Raw genomic sequence first — 24923 nt, forward strand, 5'->3', positions numbered from 1 at the left:
TGTTGTCTCTTTTATGGTACATATGAGAGGGCAAGCGGTCTCTTCAGAGAGATTTTTCAAATGTATTTTGGGTTGCACCATCCTTTGTTACAAGTTAATGGCAGCCCATCTGCCGCAAGATATGAGGGCCCACTTGACCAGAGCCCAGGGTGCATCTGTTGCTTCACTTCAAGATGTCCCTCTTCTGGAGATCTGTAGAGCAGCTCTGTTCACACTTTTGTGAACCATTATGCTCTTGTACAATCTTCTACGTAGTCAGCAGAGCAGTCCTCCAACTGGTGTAGAGCAGATGCAGACCAACCTATCCTCCTCAACGAATACCGTTTGTGAGTCACCTTGAGTGGATACACATAGGGACCATCACTCGAAGAAGAAAGGTTACTTACCTTGAACAATAACTGGAGTTCTTTGAGATACGTGGTCCCTATCTGTATTCCAGTATCCACCTTCCTTCCCCTCTACTGCAGAGCCCTGGCCTATGGCTATTTGTAGTAGAAAGGGAACAAGAGAGGCAGTCAGTCCACACTGCCCCTTATGCCCTCAGGTCAGAGCACAAGGAGAAGAGTGCAGCTGTGGACCAATGGAGTCTAGTAGCAGAAATTTTCCAGTCTTGGGCACATGGAGTACATGCACTCTTCTAATAGAATACAGATAGGGAACCCCACATCGAAAATAAACTCCAGTTATTATACAGGTAAATGACTTTTCTTTTTCATCTCCTCTCTTATCAGAATCACTTTATCTTAGGCCTTGTGAATTTTTCTCCTTCAGGTTGCTGATTATGAAGCTGAACAATGTCCTTAACATGAACAAAATTTATCTAAAATTGATGTTGTTTTTTAAGAAAAACAAATTACCCTTTCCATATGAAAATGTGAATGATGTTTTAAAAAATGATATAATTGAATAGTATTTTTTGGTATGTACATCATTTTTAACCTGTATAACATTGTGCGGAAATGTATTCTGAGTTGTTAAACTATTCCACGGGGCTTCCTATAAATCAGCTTGCAGTTGGAATTGCCACTGGATTTAATCTACATCGGTCAGTGGTATAGGCCCAGCAGCACAGCAGTAACAGTGGGACACTGTTATTTAGCAAGAATGGGCACAAGAAAGAAATAAACAGGACACACCTCTCTGGAGATATCTGCAGATCTTTAGAAGGGTTTAAATCTAGCCTCCAAACATTTGTTTAGCCTTCCTTTTGATTAATTGGTCATTTTTTTATGCATCATTCTGAAGTGCCTACAGGGTGAGTGCTGTAGATGGGCAGACGACAGAACTACTGCCCATGTTTCTTCCAGGCCTCAGCTGTTTGTCTTTAAATTGAACTATTTTATTTTTAAATTAAGATAAGTAATATATCAGGATTTCTTACAAATACACTAGTTTTGAGGGGAGTTTTGAAGTGGAGAGAAACTAGAAATAGACTTGCAATGAACATAGCATTTGATGTCAAAACAGCAAGATACATAAGGAGTTCAAAGAGAGTTGAGCTTGGCGCTTTTATACAGCTGTTATAGAGAAATGGAAAGCTCTCTAAGCTTTTTAAAAAATATTTGTAAATATATAATAGAAATGAAAATGGCTTGTACACACTAAAAATTCCCCACAATGTGAAGCATTTTGACTTTGCATGCAAGTAGGCACAGTGTGGATGCTCATCACGTAGAACGCTACTGACTGGGGCTTTGTAGATGCCCTGAGGGAGGCAAAAAACCTCATCTTTGCCTCCATCACAGCCACAACATAAGATTAAAAATGTTTTATAGAAGTGAGACTCAGATAAGGATATTGTGTGCCAAATTCTAGCCATCTTCCATTTCATGTCATTTTTTGCAGGTCATCTGTGTGCTATGGTGATCTGTGAGGTTGATGGTGGGGAGAGACTGTTTTGACAGCTGAGTACAAAATATTTGTAGTGTATAGGTAGGAACACTGTTAGTCCAAATGCAAATTTTAATGTGCTGTTTGGACTTTTTTGATGATTCCATAGTCGTATACCAAACTCCCTATAGGCACATTGACGCCTCATTTTTGAAACTCACTGAAAACACCTGTTCCCTACTTCTGGGGGTAGGGATGGAGTGGGAAGAGGAGAAGAGGATACAAACAGTTCAGGGAACAACTTTTTAAAAGGGAGAATGGGTTAGAAAAATAAACAAACAATAAATATATTCAAAATGAGGATTGAAACTATCATTTTTCACAGTTGAAGGATACACTGCATAAACCCTCCCACAAAACTTTAGGAAGGGTGTTCAAAAATAATGAAGTATAAGATTAATAAACAATACTCTAATAGCCCTATTAGTCATTATAATGTAGCAGTAAGCTATGGTGAGTCAGAAATAGTAGTGGGTGTGCATTAGTAGGCTATTGCTTCAATTCTCTGGTGGTTAAAGAAGATAAAAGACCTTGGGCTAGATCCTAAAAGAGGACTTAGGCTAAGCGGCAATGCATTGCAGTGCCTAAATTTTAGTCACCCTGCTATCTAATGGAATTTATAATACTGAACCAGGTACCCTGTATAACTCCTGGGGAGAGTTAAGTACCTAAGAATGGGATCCAGAAATGCCAGCAAGTTGAGTGGGGAGATGTCTAAACGAACTAATATGAAATGCTGAAGACCTAAGCCCTGGTATGACCTAAGCTTCAAAGGAACTTAGGCGCCTAAGTCCAGGTCTGAGGGAAATGCCTATTTTTGTTCGAGATTCACAGCCATGAACCCTCTCCTGGAGTTAGGCACCTAAGTCCTTTCTTGCAAAAAGAAGGTGGTGGGGCTGCCCTTTTTAGCCCAGTAGTTAAATCATTCACCTGGGTTGTGGGACAAGATTGGAAGGGGAACTCAAACTTAGGTCTCCCACATACTGGGTGAATGCCCTAGCCACTGGGTTAAAGAGTCATTCTTACTCTTTCTCTGGCCCAATAAATACTTAATTATTTATACAGAGTAGAGTGGCTTCTACAGGAGAGCTGGAGAGAGACCCAGCCTAGACTATCCGGGGTGGAAGGGGAGCAGTTGAGCCCAGGTCTCCTATGTCTGTGGGGCGTGCTCTAACCATTGGTCCAAACGTTAGAAGGTGGAAGCAACATTACAACCACCACCTCCTCTAGATAAGTTTTGCGTGGGATCTGATCTGTTAGGCGACCTCTGAGAATGCCTGCCAGATCAGTCCCTGCAAGCAAGATAGGGGAGAGAATGCCTAGTTTGAGGATCCCAACTGGGCACAGGACTGAGATTGCTGTGCACGTGCCCAGTGGCAGGTTTAAGGGGATTTTACCAGCAGACACTTAGGTGCCTAAATCCCTTTATGGATTTAACCACTTGTGCCTCTTAGTGCATCTGAGGCATGCAGCAGTGGCTTACTCATTTGCACTTTTTTTGTAGGTCATTGCTGTGTCCTATCAGATCATCAATACAGTGGCCCACTGGCTGAACAGTGTTCTTCCTCAGAGCTATCTGAGGCTTATACTTATAACCCCATTGTACCTTTGCCCGACTGCATAGATTTAGAAGTATATCCATTTTTTCAGGAAGTAACAACAAAACTCTCATCTCCTTGTCCATGGATTAAAGCCATTCACTTGCAGTGGCAAGCACACATTAAATCTGTATTGTTTTTGGACCCTGTCAGGGTCAGCCCAAAGTAGAGAGTATTGCATTAGTGGAGCCCTGAAGCATCAAAAGTATGGACTGTCATGAAATCCAGTCTCCTGGCCAGCCAAAGATGCAAAAAGGATATTCAGCCCACTACTGTTAAAATGCAAATTCATTGACCTCCAATTGTATTATTTAATTTCAGTCCCTTGTAGAGCTTATTCTTTTATATAGAATATATTTCAATCCCCAAAATAAAATGGCCTTTTTCCTCTGTTTTTATTCATTTTTTCTGACTGCAAGACTCATAAGAATGCCATGGTTTGGAGATGCTGTTGCTGAAGCTCTTGGTTTGTTGAATTTCTGTTCCTGCAACTGCTGCCATGTTGACAACAAATCATGCAGGTCCTGCTAGGTAGTGTGTTCAGGTTTGTCAGAACAACAGTATCTTAAACATGTCTGAAAAGGGTAGGGTAAGAAGAGAGGGAAAAGGACGTAAGCTATTCTGTTGATCATGTTGACAAGATATTTCATTTTTTAAATACTAAAGTTTAAATGAATGTACATAACAAGGCATGGAAAAATCGTTAACAAGACATTAAAAAAACAAACCTTTGAAACCTCAGTTTAGATTCAGATTAATATTTAAATCTCTGGAGATTAAACAGGCACAGTTAGAGACTTGCCGTCCATTTTCTGATTATAATGTTACCGTTTAGCATGAAAAACAGGATCATCTTTTGAGTTACAGTTTCAGAGATAAAAGAAAAGGAGTACTTGTGGCACTTTAGAGACTAACAAATTTATTTGAGCATAAGCTTTCGTGAGCTACAGCTCACTTCATCGGATGGTGCTCTTACTACAGATATTTTTGTACAGGTGTTGACTATTTGATATTAGTGAAAATGTCTTCAGATGTTTACTGGAATTTCATTTTGTATCACACAGTCCAGATCTGTGCAAAATTTGAACACAGAAAGTATCAAACAAAATCACCTTCTTTCTAGGCTTCCATCTCTGTGGATGATTAAACAACTGTATCTGTCCTTAGGATAACACATACTAGATGGGGATTAATAACAGTAGGGTACTCCTGCATTTGGATACCTTAAATTACCCAGTGTAAGAAAAAGAAAAAGGGCCTTTTTAAATGACATACAAAGACCATTTTAAATGCTATCAAGTCTGTGAGAGCCTTTTACACTCAAAGTTAAGGCAACACCACCCGTAAATTATCTCGGTTAGGTATAAAAGGGTTTTCAGATAAAGCTAGTAGTATTGGTGTATATCTTAATGAATAACACAAATAAAAGAAAATCATTCTGAATTACAAAAGTAAACTGAAAAATCAGTCTGCTGTGATCTCAGAAATGTCTAGCATGTTTATGATAAAGGACACAGTAACAATTAGAGGAATACATAGAGAGAAGAGAGTACAGACAGGAGGATTTTAGGGTTGAAAATTAATTTTTAAAAATAGTCGTCCAATGCCGTATAAAGTGAATGCAAACGTTTCTCCTGTAATAATCAATTTATATTTTTATTCTTTTTTCCTCCACAGCATTTATCAAGTAGGCACAGTGTCCAGCAAAGCACAACACAGGTAAGATGGCTGCAAAACCCTAGCATGATGTCTTTTTTTCTTTGAAATCTCTGATAATGTATCTGAATGTAGAGAAATAATGCAAATCGCAGACTGACTGATCAGAATTGGCTCAAATTGATTGTTGACCTGCGCATAATGTTTTTATTTACACCAGTGCAAAATAGAAATAAAACACTATCAAATCAGAATGGTAGTATTTTATATATGCTTTCCACTGGTATAAATGATGTAATTGGTATTAGGCCCAAATGTATACCCTTCTTGGTATTTGGCTCTTTTGGTTACTCAAATATCGATAATAAAAGATAAACCCCGCAGCCTAAGCTTTCTCCCTAAATTGTTCCTAGAGTTTCCTAAAAGAGATCTCTCTATTTTAGACCTCAAATCCCTCCCTCCCCACAATCTCACATAACCAGTTCCACGTCTCTCATCTCCAGGGTGGTTAATGAGCTGCAACTATTATAAAAAGTCAGCAAGAAGCAGTTTCTGAAGCAATTTTTTTGGAATTCTAATACCTGCTAACAGTGTGAGTCAACAAGAATTGTACTTTCTGGAATCTGGAGCACTGGCTGAGAAACAGAACTGATGTAGTCTCTTTGATGGTTAGATAAGTTGATTTCAGATTGGTAACACCACACATCTTCTTATTGCTGTTTCCAAAACCACTGCAATGAAAACCAAATATATAAGTTAAAACTAGAAAAACTGAAAACACATCTGCCATATGTCTCTGATGTAGCACCTAATTCATGAGGCTAAACTTCTACTCCATGGAGAAGGAAGAACTGAGTTATGACTCTGCCATGTGAGTTATGTACACCTTATTTGTGAAGAAAATAATACTTGTTTTTGATTTTTAAAAATCAGGTGGATACAATTCGTCAGCGTCATGGGGAGGCTTGCCGTATGCCAGTGCCTCACCACTTCTTCATCAGTCTAAAGAGCTTCACCTATAATACTATTGGGGAAGACACAGATGTCTTCTTTTCTTTGTATGATGTTCGAGAGGGCAAGCAGATCAGGTAGGACAATATCAACCTCTTGTTTGCTTTTCATCACATGTGGAATACAAATATTCAAAGAATACAAAACTTGGAGAAAAATGTCTGAACTATCTCCTCTCACCCTTGTCATGAGGAATTTTGATAGATGAATTCAGTGAATGGCAGTTTTGTGATGCATACGCCAAAATATTGAAGTATGGTGTTTTTTTGTGTGAGAAGTGTACTTCTCATGAAAGTGGGTGACTCAGAGCATTGACTAACAGTAGGCATAGCATGGGCAGTCATTGTACAAACTTCCAGATCAGTCCTAAAGCTTAACCTTAATGTAGTCCAGGTCTTGTGCAGAGTGAAAGTTGTTACTCCGTAAAAAGTGATAATGCTGATTTGTGCCATGTTGCATGAGAGTTTTGAAAGGAGCCCAGCTGTTTGTTTAGGTGTTTGGCTGAGATCATCAAGCTCTCTTTCTCTAGTGATCTAAGAAGGATCATAGTGGATTGGAGAGATGCTAGAATTACTATAATAGCTTGTTTTCCTCACTCTGAGTTAGATATAAATACATAAATATGGCTGAAGGTATCCATTCTTCTGGCCAGTTTGACTGTACATTATGTTATAGGCAGCCGCCAGAGCAGAGGTCCCCAAATTGTGGGGCACGCCCCCCTAGGGGTGTGCAGAGCAGCGTTCGGGGGGTCGTGGCGGGGATGGGGCGGGAGTGCCAGCCAGCCCCACCCCCAGTTCTGCTCTGACCCCACCCCCAGCCATGTCCCCCATTCCCAGCCCCGTGTCTGACCCTGTCCCCAGCCTTGGTGCAGCTCTGCACCCAGCTGGGGGCCCAGCTGCCACTCCAGCCCCACCCTCAGCCCCTGGCTGGGGAGGGAGCAGAGACAAACCCAGCTGCGGGCCTAGCTGCAGCTCCATTCCCAGCCCGGGGATGGGAGCGGAGCTAAATCCGGCCACAGGCCCGCCTGTGGCTTTGCTCGTACCCCAGCCTTGGCCCCCGGCAAGGCTCCAGCCCTAGACCCACCCGCCACTGCAGCCCCAGCCTCAGCCCCCTTACCCCATCCATGTTCCTCCTCTCCCCCCCCCCCCAAGCCGCAGCCAAGCTCCTGGCACTGGCTCCAGGGGAGGCCAGGGAAGCACAACCCTCAAAAGTTTGGGGACCACTATACTAGAGGTTTCAATATGATATGAAATAGGTCCTATTTTTTTCCTTCTTATAAGTGGCCTTTGGAAATACCAGGATGAAAATTAACAGAAAATGACCACATCAAGTGCCTTGTATCTGAGTAGTTCAGTTAGTATATGTCTTTACCAAGAGAAATCATTGAGACACCATATGCTGAAGAAAATGTTGCAGGAAAAAGTCTAGTGCCACCGGGAGTCCTTGACTCTTAACTCTTATTGATGTCATCTTACTCCTGCACAGCAAAAACAAGTGATGAAAACAGGTTAGAGAGACAACAAAAGATTTCCAGACTAAAGCTTTTTTAAATTCTAATGATAGGATAAAAGGAAGCTATCATCTGCAATTCATTTGAAAAAAGCAGCACTTATAAATCATTCTTTTGAGCTTTGATTAAATTATGTCTGGGTCCATGGACAGAGATATTTAACATTTGCCTGAAGGAATTTTGTGCCACTGTGATCAAAATTGTCTTGTACATTTTGACAGATTTAAACTTGTCCCAAGCTGGGAAAAAACAGATTTCAGAGCTCTGTCTGCCTTTTGCTTCATTTTGAAAAATACTATTCTTCCAAAGAAGTTGTGGGATAGAACGACTAATATTTGGGGCTCTCCAGAGTACTAAAAAAAGGAGAAATATTGGAATACCCTAAATGAATCAGTTAAGTTTTATAGTTAAACAAATGTGTCTGCCACCAATTAGCTGGGCATCTTAAAGAACACTGTTAAGGAATGTAGGGAGGGAGTCTGACCTGATATTGAGTCAGCTGTTTGATTCCCTCTATAGAATCATAGAATATTAGAGTTGGAAGAGACCTCAGGAGGTCATCCAATCCAATCTCCTGCTCAAAGCAGGACCAATCCCCAACAAAATCATCCCAGCCAAGGCTTTGTCAAGCTGGGCCTTAAAAACCTCTAAGGATGGTGTCATAAATATAAAGGGAAGGGTAAACACCTTTAAATCCCTCCTGGCCAGAGGAAAAACCCTTTCACCTGTAAAGGGTTAAGAAGCTAGGATAACCTCGCTGGCACCTGACCAAAATGACCAATGAGGGGACAAGATACTTTCAAAAGCTGGAGGGAGGGAGAAACAAAGAGTCTGTCTGTGTGATGCTTTTGCCAGGGACAGAACAGGAATGGAGTCTTAGAACTTAGTAAGTAATCTAGCTAGATATGCGTTAGATTATGATTTCTTTAAATGGCTGAGAAAATAAGCTGTGCTGAATGGAATGTATATTCCGGTCTTTGTGTCTTTTTGTAACTTAAGGTTTTGCCTATAGGGATTCTCTATGTTTTGAATCTAATTACCCTGTAAGGTATTTACCATCCTGATTTTACAGAGGTGATTCTTTTTTACTGTTTCTTCTATTAAAATTCTTCTTGTAAGAACTAAATGCTTTTTTCATTGTTCTTGAGATCCAAGGGTTTGGGTCTATGGTCACCTATGCAAATTGGTGAGGATTTTTACCAAACCTTCCCCAGGAAGTGGGGTGCAAGGGTTAGGAGGATTTCGGGGGGAAAGATGTTTCCAAACAATGCTTTCTCAAAAATAAACCCGGTCAGATGTTTGGTGGTGGCAGTGGAAGTCCAAGGGCAAAAGGTAAAATAGTTTGTACTTTGGGGAAGTTTTAACCTAAGCTGGTAAAAGTAAGCTTAGGAGGTTTTCATGCAGGTCCCCACATCTGTACCCTAGAGTTCAGAGTGGGGAAGGAACCTTGACAGATGGAGATTCCACCACCTCCCTAGGTAACCCACTCTAGTGCTTCACCACCCTCCTGGTGAAACAGGAGTTATTAAAATACTTATTTTGGTCTGGTCAGAGCACTCAAAGACGTGGTCCTCCTCAAGAGAATAGAACAAAAAATATCTGTCACCAAAAGTTTAGAGTGAGAATGGCACATTTAGATACTTCAAACAAACAAAACTATTCAGTTTCTATAACAATTAACTGAAGTGTCAGAAATTGTTGAGTTCAAGCGCAGCAATTGGAAACAGGCAAGACAGATGTGCAACTAGAAAATAAGCTTGTACAAGGCCTCCAATGGCTTCAGACGGAGAGAAGTTGTCACATAAGAGACCACCGTGGCTTAACCAGGAGATCTTTAATTATCTGAAACTCAAAAAGGAATCCTCAAGAACTGGAAACTAGGTCAAATCACAAAGGATCGATATAAACAGCACAAGCATGTAGGTATAAAATTAGAAAGGCCCAGGCATGAAATGAGATTAAACTAGCTAGAGACATAAAGAGTAACCAGAAAACATTTCACAAATATATTAGAAGCAAGAAGAATACTGGGGACAGAATAGGCCTGTTACTCAATGGTGGGGGTAGACAATAACAGTAACTTTTTGGTGTTTCAGTTTTCTCCAAAAAGTGTATTTGCGATTGGACTTCTAACATAGTGAACGCCAGTGAAAATGGGGTAGGATCAGAGGCTAAAATAGGCAAAGAACAAGTTAAAATTACTTAGACAAGTTAGATGTCTTCAAGTAGCCAGGGTCTGATGAAGTACATCCTAGAATACTCATGGAGCTGACTGGGAAGATATTTGAGCTATGAGCAATTATCTTCAAAAAATCATGGAAAATGGGAGGAAAATGGGATTTCAGAGGACTGGAAAAGGGCAAATATAGTGCCAATGTATAAAAAGGGGAATAAGGACAACCTGGGAATGACAGACCAGTCACCTTAACTTCAGTACCTGGAAAGATAATGGCACAAATAATTAAGCAATTTACAAATGCCTGGAGAATAATAAGGTAAGTAACAATGAGCGTGGATTTGTCAAGAACAAATCGTATCAAACCAATCTAATAGCTTTCTTTGACAGGGTAACAAGACTTGTGGATGCAGGAAAGTAGTAGATGTTATATATCTTGACTTTAGTAAGCCTTTTGATACTGTCTCTCATGACCTTCTTATAAACAAACGAGGGAAATACAACCTAGATGGAGCTATTATAAGGTGGGTGCATAACTGGTTGGAAACCCGTTCCCAGAGAGTAGTTATCAGTGGTTCACGGTCAAGCTAGGAGGGCATATCAAGTGGGGTCCCTCAGGGATTGGTCCTGGTTTTCTTCAATATCTTCATTAATGATTTAACTAATGCCAGAGAGAGTACACAAATAAAGTTTGCAGACGATACTGAACTGGGAGGGGTTGCAGGTGCTTTGAATGATAGGATTAAAATTCAAAATGATCTGGAAAAACTGGAGAGATGGTCTGAAGTAAATAGGATGAAATTCAATAAAGAGGAAAGCAAAGTACTCCACTTAGGAAGGAACAATCAGTTGCACAAATACAAAATGGGAAAGGACGGTCTAGGAAGGAGTGCTGCGGAAAAGGATCTTGGGATCATTGTGGCTTACAAGCTAAATATGAGACAACAGTGTAACACTGTTGCAAAAAATCAATTCCTTGGATGTATTAGCAGGAGTGTGGTAAGCAGGACACAAGAAGTAATTCTTCTGCTCTACTCTGTGCTGATAAGGTCTCAACTGTAGTATTGTGTCCAGTTCTGGGCACCACATTTCAGGAAGTATGTGGAGAAATTGGAGAAAGTCCAGAGGCAAGCAACAAAAATGATTAAAGGTCTAGATAACATGACCTATGAAGAAAGATTAAAAAAACTGGGTTTGTTTAGTCTGGAGAAGAGAAGAGTGAAAGGGGACATGGTGATAATCTTCAAGTACATAAAAGGTTGTTATAAAGCAGAAGGTGATAAAATGTTCTCCTTATCCACTGAGGACAGGACAAGAAGCAATGGGCTTAAATTGCAGCAAGGGAAATTTAGCTTGGAGATTAAGAAAAACTTCCTAATGGTCAGGGTAATTAAGCACTGGAATAAATTGCCTAGAGAAGTTGTGGCATCTCCATCACTGGAGAGTTTTAAGAGCAGGTTAGACAAACACCTGTCAGGAATGTGTGACAGTCTATACCTTGGGGGAGCATCCTGGAACCCCCGTATTCCTCATTTTTATATAATCATGATCTTACAAAAGCATAAAAGTATAAAGCATGCCTTGTAATATATCAGGGGAAAAGTTATGATCTGCTGAAAGTCATTTTTCTATCTATATATGTATATCATTAATGCATATGAAGTTATGAGAATTATGTTCTATGGTTGTCACTAAAACATACTGTAAATTGGGGATTCAGCCAGACATTAGTTCCCCAGAGGCAACAGCAAGGAAAATAACCAATGCCTGGGTGGGGTGTGAAACAACCCATCAACAGCCATTGTCCAGCAAGGGAGCTACAATTAAATGACTCACCTGCCTAAGGCCACACCAGGGGAATTGCTCAGCCTTGCCTGGAGACTCAGCAGTGGCCACCCAGACATGCCTGGACTTGTGTTTTCCAAGCACATGGACTGAAGGTATAAAACAGACACTGTGGCCACATGCTGGGCCTTTCTCCTTCCCCCACCTTTGCAAGCAACAAAGACACTCAGAAGAAGGCAAGACTCCAACAGAGGAGATTTGCCCAGGTTTACGGGACAAACCTGTATATTAAGGACTGAAATATCCAGTGGGGTGAGAAAAACTGCTTAATCTATTTGTTGCCCAGTATAATAGGATTGAGAGTTTAGACTGCATGCTTATATTTTATTTCTTTTGGTAACTAACTCAGACTTTTTGCCTATCATTTAAAATCTATCTTTTGTGGTCAATAAATTTAACTGTTTATCTTTTATCAGTGAGTTTGTCTGAAGTGTGTGGCAAAACTGCTCAGGGTACAAAGGCTAGTGTATATCCACTTTCCACTGATGATTTGTCTTGAGCAGTGCAAGATGGTGTATTCCTGAGGTACAGTGCTGGGAGCTGGGGGGATTTGGCTCTGATGCCTTTCTCTGTGGGATTCATGAGTGGCTCTGGGAGCATTCATGCTATCTAGCTGGATGTGGGGGCTCCACTTGCTGTTGTGCTGAGTGATCACAGCTCCTGGAGGGGCTTTCTGCTTGTCACTAGCAAAGCATTGTGAGAGACAGCCCAGGCTGGAGAGAGCAGTCCCACGGTCCCAGGCTGCACCCAGGGTGGTCTAGATAAAATGCAGTCCTGCCTTGGGTGTAGGGGACTAGACTAGAAGACCTCTTGAGGTCCCTTCCCAATCCTATGATCCTATTATTCTATGACCTAGTTCAGGAAAACATTTAAGTATATGCTTAAATCCTTTTGAATTAAATGTGACTTCATGCTTAAGTGCTTTGCTGAATAGGGATGAAGTTACCCAGAATCTTTGTTAATCATGTGCTTAAATGCTTTGCTGAATCAGGGCCTGAATGGCAGCATCTGTGGGAATGGTGCACAAAGGAAAATGGGAAAGACCTGAAGAGGCTTTTTATATAACTGGCAACCAAAAGAAGCTGAAAATAATGCTGACCATGAAGATGAAAGTACAATGGCTTCTGAGATACCTGAATGCATACAAAAGTGCCTCAGAAATGCAAACAGTTGTTATCGTGTTCTTGGGGTTGTAGCATGTACCAGTGAGCATCAGTAGTGACAACAACGTCAGTTTTAATATTGCCCTAACTTCCCAAAGGAAGAGGTGCAGGAAGACTGGAATGAGAGGCTGAGCTGCACTTAACTGCTTGAAGACAGGAAATTATCTTCCCTAAACCAGAAAAGAAAACAAAGATAAATGTTTCTTTTAAAGTAGATATAAAAACATCTTTTTAGTTTTTGAGCAATAAAAAATTTTCCCCCTCTCAGTATGCCGTGGAAAATAGTCAAATATTCCCGAGCCAATGGCTCACTAGGTGGACGTGATTAAGGCATGTCAATATCATAGCCAACAGTATACCAGGGGGTGATGCAGCCAGCATCATGTCTGACTGCCTTAACTGGATGGATCAGGTACCCATTTTGCAGCTGAATGAACTGGAGGTGGCCTTTCAGTATGAGATTGAGCAAGACTTTAATCCATGCGCTTCAAGATTCTAGTCAAGTGCCTTAACCACTCAGCCACTACACCTATTTTCTATTGGAAAATAGTCAAAGTAAAGCCAAGCAAAGTTTCTGTGCATTCAGTTCTCAATTAAGAAAACAGACTGATTTTCTTAGTCATTCCTAGGCTGAAGGTGGGATGGTTCCCAGCAAGCATGTCTTCAGCATATAGGCAGTCACAAACCTTGTTGAAGCTGGTGAGCATGATGGTTGCTTTGTTTGGTGAAGCTGTGTCTGTAAGTGAGAAGCTGCCAGAAGCAGACAGAGACAGAAGCAGAAAAGCCAATGAATCATTAAGAAAAGCACTGGAAATGTGGCTCTGAGAGCGCTTTTTGGACAGAGTACTGGCTGGAAAGAGGCTTGGAACAGTGAGCAAAAAACCTGTCTCCCGTTGTTTGATTCCTGTTGTGTTCAGGGAAACAGGATTTGTAAATAATGGGATTGCATCAAAGAAACACCTGACTCTATCATCAGTTTCTTGTCCAATGGAAACAAACTGTAGGACCCCAAACATTGGCTAATCACTCGCACCAGTAAGTGTGTTCTTTTGATACGTGTGAATCTCACTGTAGGTATTCATATGCTTCATGCAAGGAAGATCAGATTTTTTTGGCTAGCAGTGTATGTTGAGGCCGCGCATGGCCCAGGTTATTGTGCGAGGACATAAAGGGCAAAGTGGCTGTGACCCTCCCTCAGTTCCATCTTACTGCCTATAGCAGTGAGAAAGAACCTTGTGGTGTACCACCTGCTGGCACTCTCTCACGAGCTATTTTTGTTTAACTTCTGAAAATTTTCAGAATACCCTTCAGTCCTTTAGTTTTAACATCAGGGACAGCATAATCCTCTGTCTGGATCAGATTTCTTCAATCAGACCACCCTTGTACAGATTCCCCTCCCCCCTCCATACAAGGACCTCAAGATGGCAGACTGAAAATCTGCAGGCTTCAAGTCTTGTTCGTCCTGTGATGGACTAATTCTTGTTACAGACAAGTTAGGTGTGGGTGAATGCTATACGGTTGCTTGATTTGCCTCTCCTGCATTCTTATTTAAAAATTGAAAGATCCAAGACTGAAGCTCCATCTCTTGGAGCAGTCAATGAGATATCTGTTTGATATTTTATCAGCCTCTGGATCAGCCATAAATGAGGGACTGTTAGACCTAGCAGGAGCTCTGTGGTAGGCGTTCACCACTACAGCACTAATGGCAAAGTGTATCAAGAAAAGATACCAGGTGCCCCTTTCTGGGTTCAAGTATTTCTATTCACACTCTGACCCCAGGTCTGTAGTGGTCTTCAATGTCCAAGAGAAGCTGCATTCTGCCACAAACACATCAAAAGATAAAGTTCCCAAATGATTGGATCTGTTAGGGAGAAAATCCCATACTTCAGCATGGTTCCAACTACAAGTGACTGTCAGGCTCTCCTAGACAAATACAACTTTTTAACTTGAGAAAGAGTGATACCATTGATCAACAAGCTCCCTATTGAGCTCAGAGCAAGGACATCATAAAAGAGGGACTGCTTGTGTGGAAAATGGCCCTGCAAGCCACACTGGATTCAGTAGATGACATTACTAGGTCTGTGGCCACTGCAGTGACCAGGTTTTCCTCATGAAGTACAAACCATGACCAAGAATCTGCAACTTGAAGGATACAGATTGCAGACTACAACTCCACTGAATAAAGAAAAATTGCAAGGGACAAACCATAATCATTCTCACACATAGGGAAACCTATGCACTAGGGATATCTAAAACACACAAGTTGTACTACTTCAACTATACCAGAATAGTTAAAGCAATACAGCCCCCATCCCCATTGTGGATGCAGTATAGAGGTGCTTTATAGTACTATACCTATTCCTGTATGGAAGGGGAAATAAGCTACACTGCTCTAAGGCACTGTGACATGGTGTACCTAGCTTTTGTGGCTCCCTACAGGAGGCCCCACAGTCATACTAAACCACGCCCCAGGAAACAGCAAAGTGACAGGAAAGGAACAGTGAAGGGGGGTGCTTCAGGCCTGCCTAGAGAGGCCTCAGGGGTGCAACCAATCAGAGCCCAACATGCTCGGATAAAAGAAGCTGCAGGGCCTTAGCTGGTCAGTTCCTGGCTGGGACCAGTGGAGTGAAGAAGGGTGCTTCTTTCTGTCTTGGAGACAGCAACAAATCTGAGGATGCTGGCCCTGAGATAGGGCTGAAGATAAAATGGGCCTGGTAGGAAGAGGCCCAGGGAAATAGAAGCAACAGACTGGAGTAAGCAATCCCAACTATACATATAAAATGATGGGGTCTAAATTAGCTGTTATCACTCAAGAAAGAGATCTTGGAGTCATTGTGGATAGTTCTCTGAAAACATCCACTCAATGTGCAGCAGCAATCAAAAAAGCAAACAGAATGTTGGGAATCATTAAGAAAGGGATAGATAATAAGAACAAAAATATCATATTGCTTCTATATAAATCCATGGTACGCCCATATTTTGAATATTGCATGCAGATGTGGTCGCCCCATCTCAAAAAAGATATATTGGAATTGGAAAAGGTTCAGAAAAGGGCAACAAAAACTATTAGGGGTATGGCATGGCTTCTGTATGAGGAGAGATTAATAAGACTGGGACTTTTCAGCTTGGAAAAGAGACGACTAATGGGAGATATGATTGAGGTCTATAAAATCATGACTGGTGTGGAGAAAGTAAATAAGGAAGTGTTATTTACTCCTTCTCATAACACAATAACTAGAGGTCACCAAATGAAATTAATAGGCAGCAGGTTTAAAACAAACAAAGGGAAGTATTGCTTCACACTACGCACAGTCAATCAACCTGTGGAACTCCTTGCCAGAGGATGTTCTGAAGGCCAAGACTATAACAGGGTTCAAAAAAGAACTAGATAAATTCATGGAGGATAGGTCCATCGATGGCTATTAGCCGGGATGGGTGGGGATGGTGTCCCTAACCTCTGTTTGCCAGAGGCTGGGGATTGACGACAGGGAATGGATCACTGGATGATTACTTGTTCTGTTCATTCCTTCTGGGGCGCCTGGCATTGGCCACTGTGCCAGTCTGAGTCAGTGCTGAGTGCTGCAGCTTCAAAGAGAAGCACATCTCCAGAATTAGTGGAATCCCAGCACCGTTCTTCCTTGTCCACACTGAGGAAGAAATACAAAGCTTCTAGAGAGGAAACCAGAGGAGGGTCTCCACCTCTTAAGTCTGGTAAGAGGGTTGAGAAGGAATTGAGTAGAGAGCATCTGAAACATGAGCACTCCTCCTCCAAATCCGTGCCTTAGTTGGCACAGTCAGCTCCATGCCACAATGGGCACCGTCAAGTCCAATGTTGGGAGAGGCACTGTCAACTTCTGCACTGCAACAAGAGACCATCTTGACACCAACTACTGCAGTGGCATTTGTGGCAGCAAGAAACCTGCTTTGCATTTTGGTGCTGGTGTCTCCAGCCTTACAAGAGTCCAGTCCCCTGGCTCCGTGGTCAGTGATTCAACCTCCAGTACTGCAGTTGCTTGCTTCCTAGATAGGCAACCTCCTGGTACCCTTTAAGAGGAAGCTTTCTATGATGGCATTGCTCTGCTCATTGCCTGGCTCCCAGCATCAATCCCTGGCACTGAGAGGAAAGGGAATTTTTGGGTCGTATGAATCTCAACCATGAAGCAAGACCCATAGGTCTATGCAGAGATCCTTTCTTCCTATTTACCACGGCAACCCTTCAGTGGGACCCATGGGAATGCCCTGCCTCATATCAGTGGCTCTTTTGGAACTCTTGGAGATTTCCCCCAACTTCCCGATCTTCCCCTTACTGTGTGTACTCAGTGTCCTCATCTAGAAGGGCTGGGTCTACGCACTGAGCTGCTCTGTCCCCCAAGTTGAGTACCAGGTGCGTACCGAACATCAGGAGGAATTTCCAGAGCCAAAGCAACAGCCGGTAGAGGAGATTCTATCCACTCCAGTCTTGGCTTCATCTTCACCAGACAAAGCCATTTTGTCCAGCATGATTTCACGTCATCCTGATTTTAAAGTTCATCAGGAGTTGCTGAAGACTCTGTTACTTCTAAGGTGCGTGCCTGCATGACCACACAAGAGGGCATCAAAGGCTGCACACCTAATTAGTGGAGCAGGCGCACAGCCATAGGTCTGCCTGGACCCTGGAGAGGACATGTGAGAAGGTGAGGTGGGGGGAATAGGGGGGGGTGGGAGCAGTGGGGTAAGGTGGGGGTGGGGAGCTTGGGCATGCAGGGCTGAGGTGGCTGAGGAGAGACGCCTCTCCCCCAACCCCAGGGCTACGGCAGGGAGAGAGGATGAGGACTCCCCCAGCTCTGGGGCTGCGGCAGAGAGAGATGCCTGTCTCTTCCAGCCAGGGCTGAGGTGGGGAGAAAGTGCTGGGGGGAGTCCTCTCTCCCCACTGCAGTCCTGGGGTTGGAGGTGCCCCTTCAAATCCAGAAACCTATCCCTCCCAGGTTGGTGTAGGTGAAAGAATCATCCCTCTGTGTGACCACAGCTCCCACTAGCATCATTTTGCCACCACAGCAGTTTTCAGTGTGATGCTTTTTCTCTCTTGGGCTGCCTCAGCTTCGTTATGGTGATAACTTTTTAAAAATATATATTATATCTCATTTTTTTGTTTCTGCTGGTGGCGCACATCTGCATATTACCTCGATATTGGTGCTGCACAGAACAAAATTCATTCCACTCATGGATGGAAAAAATTAGAGGGAACATTGGTTGAAAAGAGCAGCTGCAGGCTTAGGTGTATAGGACAAAGAGGTCAGGGAGTCTTCGCATCATCTGGTTGACATTTTATCATTGGTCGGTCCTTCCAAGGTAGCTCTGCCAATTAACAAGGTGATATTAAAGCCTATAAAAGCTCTATGGAAAACTCCATGTTTGCCTTCTCCCACCTCAAAAAGAGCATAAAGAAAATATTATGTATCCTCCCCAAGCTTTGAGTACTTCTACACTCGTCCAACACTGGGCTCATTAGTTGTGACAGCGGCTAGTGAAAGAGTATATCCGGGGCACCAAGCTGTCACCCCCAAATCAAAGAATGCTAAAAGGCTGGACTTATTTAGAAGAAAGATTTATTCAACACAGAGTTTACAGCTCCATATTGCTAACCAACAGGCTCTGCTGGGGCAGTATGACTTTAATTTATGGGGCTCCATGGAAATGTTCAGAAAGCTGCTACTGGAGAATGCTAGACAGGAGTTCTTTTTCCTAGTCAATGAGGGTAGTCTAATTGTGAGAACATCACTTTCGGTGGTGCTGTGGTCTGCTGCAGGAGGGTGCTCAAGGAGGGACCACCCTGTTACAAAGCAAATGGATGAAATCTTGAAGGTCTAGACATATAGCAGTTTTGAGATGTAAAACTAAAACAGATCCATAGGGCTTGTCTATACTGGGTAAAATGCATTGTTTTAGAAGACATCTTTTAATCTGCCTAGTGTTAAACACGATGTTGTCTTTAGTGGCCTTGTCTAAACTTTTCACTTCCTTGCTTTTGTGAAGTTGTGTCAAGTGTGTAATCTATGTAAGAACCTTAGCTGCTTCCAAACAAAAAGGTTTTTATATTTGTGTGTATGTATTCTGTTCCATTCAGGTTCTGGTATTGCACTCATTACTGTGATATCTCATCACCACACTAATCTTTTTATTTTCTGGGTTCAATTCCAGTTACTTTGAGTAAAAATAGATATTTTTAGTAGACTGCAGAAAATAGAGACTGAACCATGAAATTGAATTTAGTTATACATATATTGTTAATTCAATAAGTCATGAAAAATGCTTCTAAGCAGACCCCCCAAATTAGTTACATAATATGGGTTAAGCAAGGCAAAAACCTGTAACTCAGCTAGAGCCCTTGCTTCCAGTTTGAAAGGTATGTGTAGTCCCCAGGAAGTCTTTCAATGTAGCGTGTCTCAATATGAAGATGTGTGTATTGATGAAAAGAAGATCAAAATAAGATATGGGAATACAACTAGAAGATTCAGGTACCTTTTAATTGGAGTCAGATGTACCTCCAGAGTATGTATGTGTGGATTGTTGTGACAGGACTGTTTGGGTATCTGCCCCACCATACATTTCTCACAACATTCAGTTGACCACTATAGCTCCAAACTATGTCTGGCTTTTAAATATTGAAATACTATTTGTTATTGCCTTACACATTCCCAGCTTCCAGAAATGATGAGTCAGTAGTGTTGGATGGTGGGTAACATGAGGCATGTCAGTAAGAAATGGCCATTTTAAATGTCTGAACATTTCTAGCCTACATGTTTTTAGCAGTAGTACCAATTTTGCTTTGTTTGATTTTTAGATACAGGTTTACAATGAAGATTGGCAGTTAAGAACATTCTTAATGACAAAATAGCTAGACTAGAAAATATCTGTGCCAATGACAGCATCATGTTTGTAATTATAATGTGTGTGTGTGTGTTCACACACAAACACATATGTACACATATATATTATACAAGAAAGACATAAAATGTGCATTATTAAAATTGCAAAACCAAGTACTCAAAAGTTAGCAAATGCCAATATACAGGTTACTTGTGCAACCTTAGTTCAGCCACCTTCTGCTTATGGATATTAATAAACATTTTAATTACATGATTACATACTATTTTCCCCATAGGAATATATCTCATACAGTGCATAGAATAGACAGTGTTCACTTAATGAGTAGAATTCAATATTTTTCTCCTTATTATGTGTTCCTATGCCTTACTGACTGCTTACTACTCAAACCCTGCTCTGAAAACTGAATTGTTAAATGCCTTATGGTCTTTTGTATGGCATGCATCACTATAGTAGCTGAGTGCTTCACAAATATTAATACATTTATTTTCATAACACCCCAGTGGGATGAGGGAATATTATTATCCTGATTTTTCAAATGGAGAACTGAGACACAGATTAAAAATATCCACTAATTTTAGCTGCTCAATTTGAGACACCTAGGACCTAATTTTTTCAGAGTACAACATTTTATACAGTACATTTCATAGCACTTTATGTGTTTGTGATGTTCCTCTGGTGTTATATGGACCGGTGCTCTGCTAGGTCACTCCAATCCTCGATGCTGGGAGCCAGTCTTACCCTGCTCCGCTGTGAAAACCCCCACTCCCGGACTGTTCACGCATAGCCTCTAGCGTCTAAGCTGCTCCCAGCTATGTAAGTGAGCACTTTTGGCCTGCCACTGCCTGGATTGTGCAACCGAATGACACTAGCCAATATCTCTGGTCCCAGACACCACCCTAGGAACCTCCATCTTGCAGTGTCCAGTCATGCCCGCTGGACGCTGAAAGCTTGTATGAGTTGGTCAATTTAACAAAGAAATTGATATCTACCAGCCTTGTTATCCCACGGGGAGTCTCTGACATGCTTCAAACCAAACACACTGCTTCTGGTAGAATAAACAAACCAATTTATTAACTACAAAAGATAGATTTTAAGTGATTATAAGTCAAAGCACAACAAGTCAGATTTGGTCAAATGAAATAAAAGCAAAACGCATTCTAAACTAATCTTAACACTTCCAGTGCCATTACAAACGTAGATGCTTCTCATCACAGGCTGGCTGGTTGCCCTTCAGCCAGGCTCTCCCCTTTGATCAGTGCTTCAGTCGCTTGGTGGTGATGTCTATAGATAGAGGTGGAAGAGAGAGAGCATGGCAAGTGTCTCTGCCTTTTATCATGTTCTTTCTTCCCTCTTGGCTTTGCCCCTCCACTTCAGAGTCAGGTGAGCATTATCTCATCATAGTCCCAAACTGACCAAGGGAAGGGGGGTGATTCACTCGAGAGTCCAGCAGATCCTTTGTTGCTGCCTAGGCCAGTGTCCTTTGTTCCTGTGAGGCTGGGCTGGGTTTCTCCCATACATGCCCTGATGAGGTGTGAACTGTCCCTCGGCTCCTGGAGAGTTTTACCTGGGCTTGTTTTAAGCCATGAGGGCACATTTTCAGCCTCATAACTATATATATGAAATTACAACTTATAACATTACTATAACAACAATGCTAAGTGCATCATGAGCCTTCCAAAGACACCCAACATGACAAACTTTGCATTGGATACCACACAAGCATTTTATAAGGATGAACATGGGGATGCAGAGTGTTCCCCCGAGGCACAGAGTGTCACAGTGTTCAAAGCACATTTCTTCTTTGGGGTTGCAGACATGTATTCGACTCAGGTGTGTGTGCGCCCAGCAAAATAAAGCCAGAAAACTTTGTGCAGCAGGACCCATCAGGGCCACAGGCGCCGACTTTCATTTTTCCGGGTGGGTGGCCTGCTCCACCTGGAGGCCCTGCCCCCACTCTGCCCTTTCCCCAGGTCTCTGCCCTCTCTCCACCTCTTCCCGCTCCCACTCTCCCCCTCCCGTGACCACGCCCTGCCCTCACTATGCCTCTTCCCTCTCCGCCCTCTCTCCCCAGTGCCTCCTGCCCATCGCCGAACAGCTGATCAGCAGGTGGCTGGTGGATGCTGAGCACCCATTATTTTTTCTGTGGGTGCTCAAGCCCGGAGCACCCACAGAGTCGGCACCTATGATCAGGGCAGTGCATGTGCCCCCACAGCTCCTCATGGCCGCCTCCTGAGGCTGTGTAAGGGTGGGGCTGCCCCAATCCTCCTCAGTTACTTCTCACTGCTCACAACCTAAGTCTGAGCTCCCCATGTGGTTTTTTTCTCACGGTTACTGCACCACAGCAAGATTTCTGTGTGCTTTGTAAATATTTAGTTTTAGCTTAGTAGTACTATTTAATCAACTACAACACTGCATATAATTAGTAGTTGGTTAGTGAAGCTGGTGCAGTGCCTTCACCAGGTTTTAAGCATTGTCCTTTGTGTGAGGTGGCTATCCCAAGTAATGACCCCCACACACATACATTCAGTGCTTGTTGTACCCAGGAGAGGAGCACATTAAAGCAAATTGCACAATCTGCCTGTCATTCAAAAAGAAAATGTTGCCAGAGACCTGTGCCTGAAGCAGCATCAACATGGAGTTAGACATGAGGCCCACTTCGGCTCTGGGACCTTACACAGATTGCCCAGCCCCTCAAACTATGTCAGAGCCAGTGCAGGTCTTTTTTGGACTGCCAGCCTCAGATTTTTTCTCCGTGGAGAAGTGTCTGTTCTCTTTCCTCTGGTTTGTCGAGAAGAGAAACTAATCAGGGGTCAGAGAGACTCTTCCTCCACTTCTAAGAGGAGTGTGGGGCATCACAAAGATTCTTCAAGTGCTCAAGATAGAGCAGGGCCAGCTACCCACCCCCCAGTACTGAGATGAGAACAGATTTATGCCATACTGTCAATTCCTGGTACCCTCTGCAGGGTGTCCATTGAGTCCAGTACCAATGACATTGGTTTTGGCACTGATGATATTGATCAGGGTCCTGCATGTATTGGCTGTGGGTCCTACGCTATTTAACATTTTATCAGTGACCTGGGAGAAAAAATAACATCACTACTGGTAAAGTTTGCCAATAACACGAAGATTGGGGAGTAGTAATTAATTAATTATTCTCCGTTAATTCTTTATTGAGTCCCACATCAGCTGTTCCATTATTTTGCCCAGGATCTATGTCAAGCTGACAGGCCTATAATTATCTGTATTGGCCTGTTTACCCTTTTTAAATATTGGCACCACAGTAGTTTAAGTAGTAATATAAGATTCCTCAGTCTCTCCTGTGTAGATTACTGTTTGATAGTAGCCACAAGTGGGATCCACATGGACAAGAAACCTGCTAGGCCTAGGGCTAAGAGTCAGGCAGTGGGGTCTTCTACCCACCAAGACAGCCATGACTCCAGCAGGGGGGAAATGGACCAGAAACCCCAGTGCAGAGCAGGGAGAGCCTCCAAAAGCAAGGAGTACCCTGACTACTGGAGTTGAGGCTAAGTCCCAGGGGAACCTCACAGAACAAAGAGGGGAGGCTTGTGGGTCCCCCAACCACCCAAGTTTTAAAGTGGGTCCTGAGAGCTAGGGGAAAGAAAAAGGATTTCTAATCAGCCCTCCTCCTTCTCTAGCTGACTGTGAAGGCCCTGATAATGAGTTCCTTTCTTCCCATGCCCAGGGGGATTGGGACCCAGTGCTGGAGGATTCTGAGAAAGACCTCTGGGCAGCACTCCTGACCCTTAGGAAGGCAAGGTGAAAAAGGTCTCACCAAAGCCACAGCAGAGTTTCTATACTCCAAGGCACGCAAAGAAGGTTTAAAAAATCTAAAAAGGCTAAAATGGAAAAGAAAAAGCACAAAAAATCCAGGAAATATGAGTCATCTGACTCCTCATCCCCCTTCTCCATTGAAGAAAGTGAGCTGTCTGGCTTTGAATCAGCAGGATGGGAGAAAAATACAGAGGTACCAGCAAAGGGACAACAGATTCCCCAAGGGCAAACAGTGGAATCAGGGTTCAGGGGGAAAGTCCAAAGGGACCTCCACTCCCCCAATCCACTTTGTAATACAGATCTCACAGGTTTCTGCCTAGAACTGAAGCTAGGGGCAGGATTTCCCATTTCCTAGAGGATTGATTTTCATCGACCACCGACCAGTGGGTCAGGGAAACAGTGAGCCAGGAATACTCCCTAAAACTGGGGCTCCACCCATGCATTCTTCATCCAGTCACTCAGCTCCAATGACCCTGTAAAACACAATCTGATCCAGAATGAAATATCTCATCTTCTGGAAATGGGAGTGATAGTGTCCCCTCAAAAGAAAGGTTCTCAGAGTTCTACTCCATCTTCTTTATTGTACAGAAGCGCTCAGGGGTATCAGAGTCATTCTCAACCTCAAAAGGTTCAACAATTGGATAAAGAAAAAAATGATGTTTTGGATGGAGACCCTGGCCTCTACAATGTCATCCCTGTCCTAGTGGACTTCTTAACTTTAGTAAATCTAGCAGATGCATATATCCATTTACCTATCACATCACGCCTTTCCTATGCAGAGAAAGGAGAACATCCTAGAAGTCCAGAATTGTGGGAGATGCTTATCTGCAGAAAAATAAATACCTTGTAATGGCTTAAACCCAAATCTGCCCTCAGTTATATGCAAATGACCAATTGTCTTCAGTGGGTTACACAGTTTATAAGTAAGTGCAGAATTTGTTCATTATTAACAATTAAAGTATTACTTAGAACTTACATAGTGTTTTTCATTCATAGATCTCAAAGTGCTTTCTAAAGATGGGTAGGTGCTAATATCCATGTTGCATAGGGGATAAGTGACTTAGATTTACTTACCTAATCAGTGGCTAAATTAGGAATGGTACTGAGATCACCTGAATCTCAGTGTTGTGCATTATCTAATGAATCACACTGCTTCCTGTACAATTAGATATCTAAATTAAAGCTAACTTGCCCAGTTCAGGTGCCAGGAAAGTTTAGGTCAAATTAATAACCTTAAACTGTTATCAGGACTGTACTTTTGTTTGGTTAACTATATAACTCTGACCAGGTTTTGATTTTTTTAAATAATAATGTACGTTTTCATTTTAAATTTAGTATCTTACAAAAGCAAATTACTGGTAAAAGAAATTATTCATATTCAATCTTTTAGCTGTTGTTAATTTATGCCTATAATT

General features: G+C 42.3%; 1 protein-coding gene across 11 annotated transcripts in view; it reads left to right on the forward strand.

Moving 5' to 3' along the window:
• DOCK3 (dedicator of cytokinesis 3) overlaps nt 1-24923 on the forward strand; it is a 585647-nt gene that overhangs the window by 332475 nt on the left and 228249 nt on the right. For all 11 annotated transcript variants that reach the window (XM_073352483.2, XM_073352491.2, XM_073352484.2 and 8 more), the window contains exons 8-9: nt 5166-5207; nt 6078-6232. In XM_073352483.2, coding sequence (XP_073208584.1) covers nt 5166-5207; nt 6078-6232 — 197 coding nt within the window. The remainder of the gene's footprint in view (nt 1-5165; nt 5208-6077; nt 6233-24923) is intronic.

Source organism: Lepidochelys kempii, chromosome 7 (genome assembly GCF_965140285.1).
Source record: "Lepidochelys kempii isolate rLepKem1 chromosome 7, rLepKem1.hap1, whole genome shotgun sequence".
NCBI lineage: Eukaryota > Metazoa > Chordata > Testudines > Cheloniidae > Lepidochelys > Lepidochelys kempii.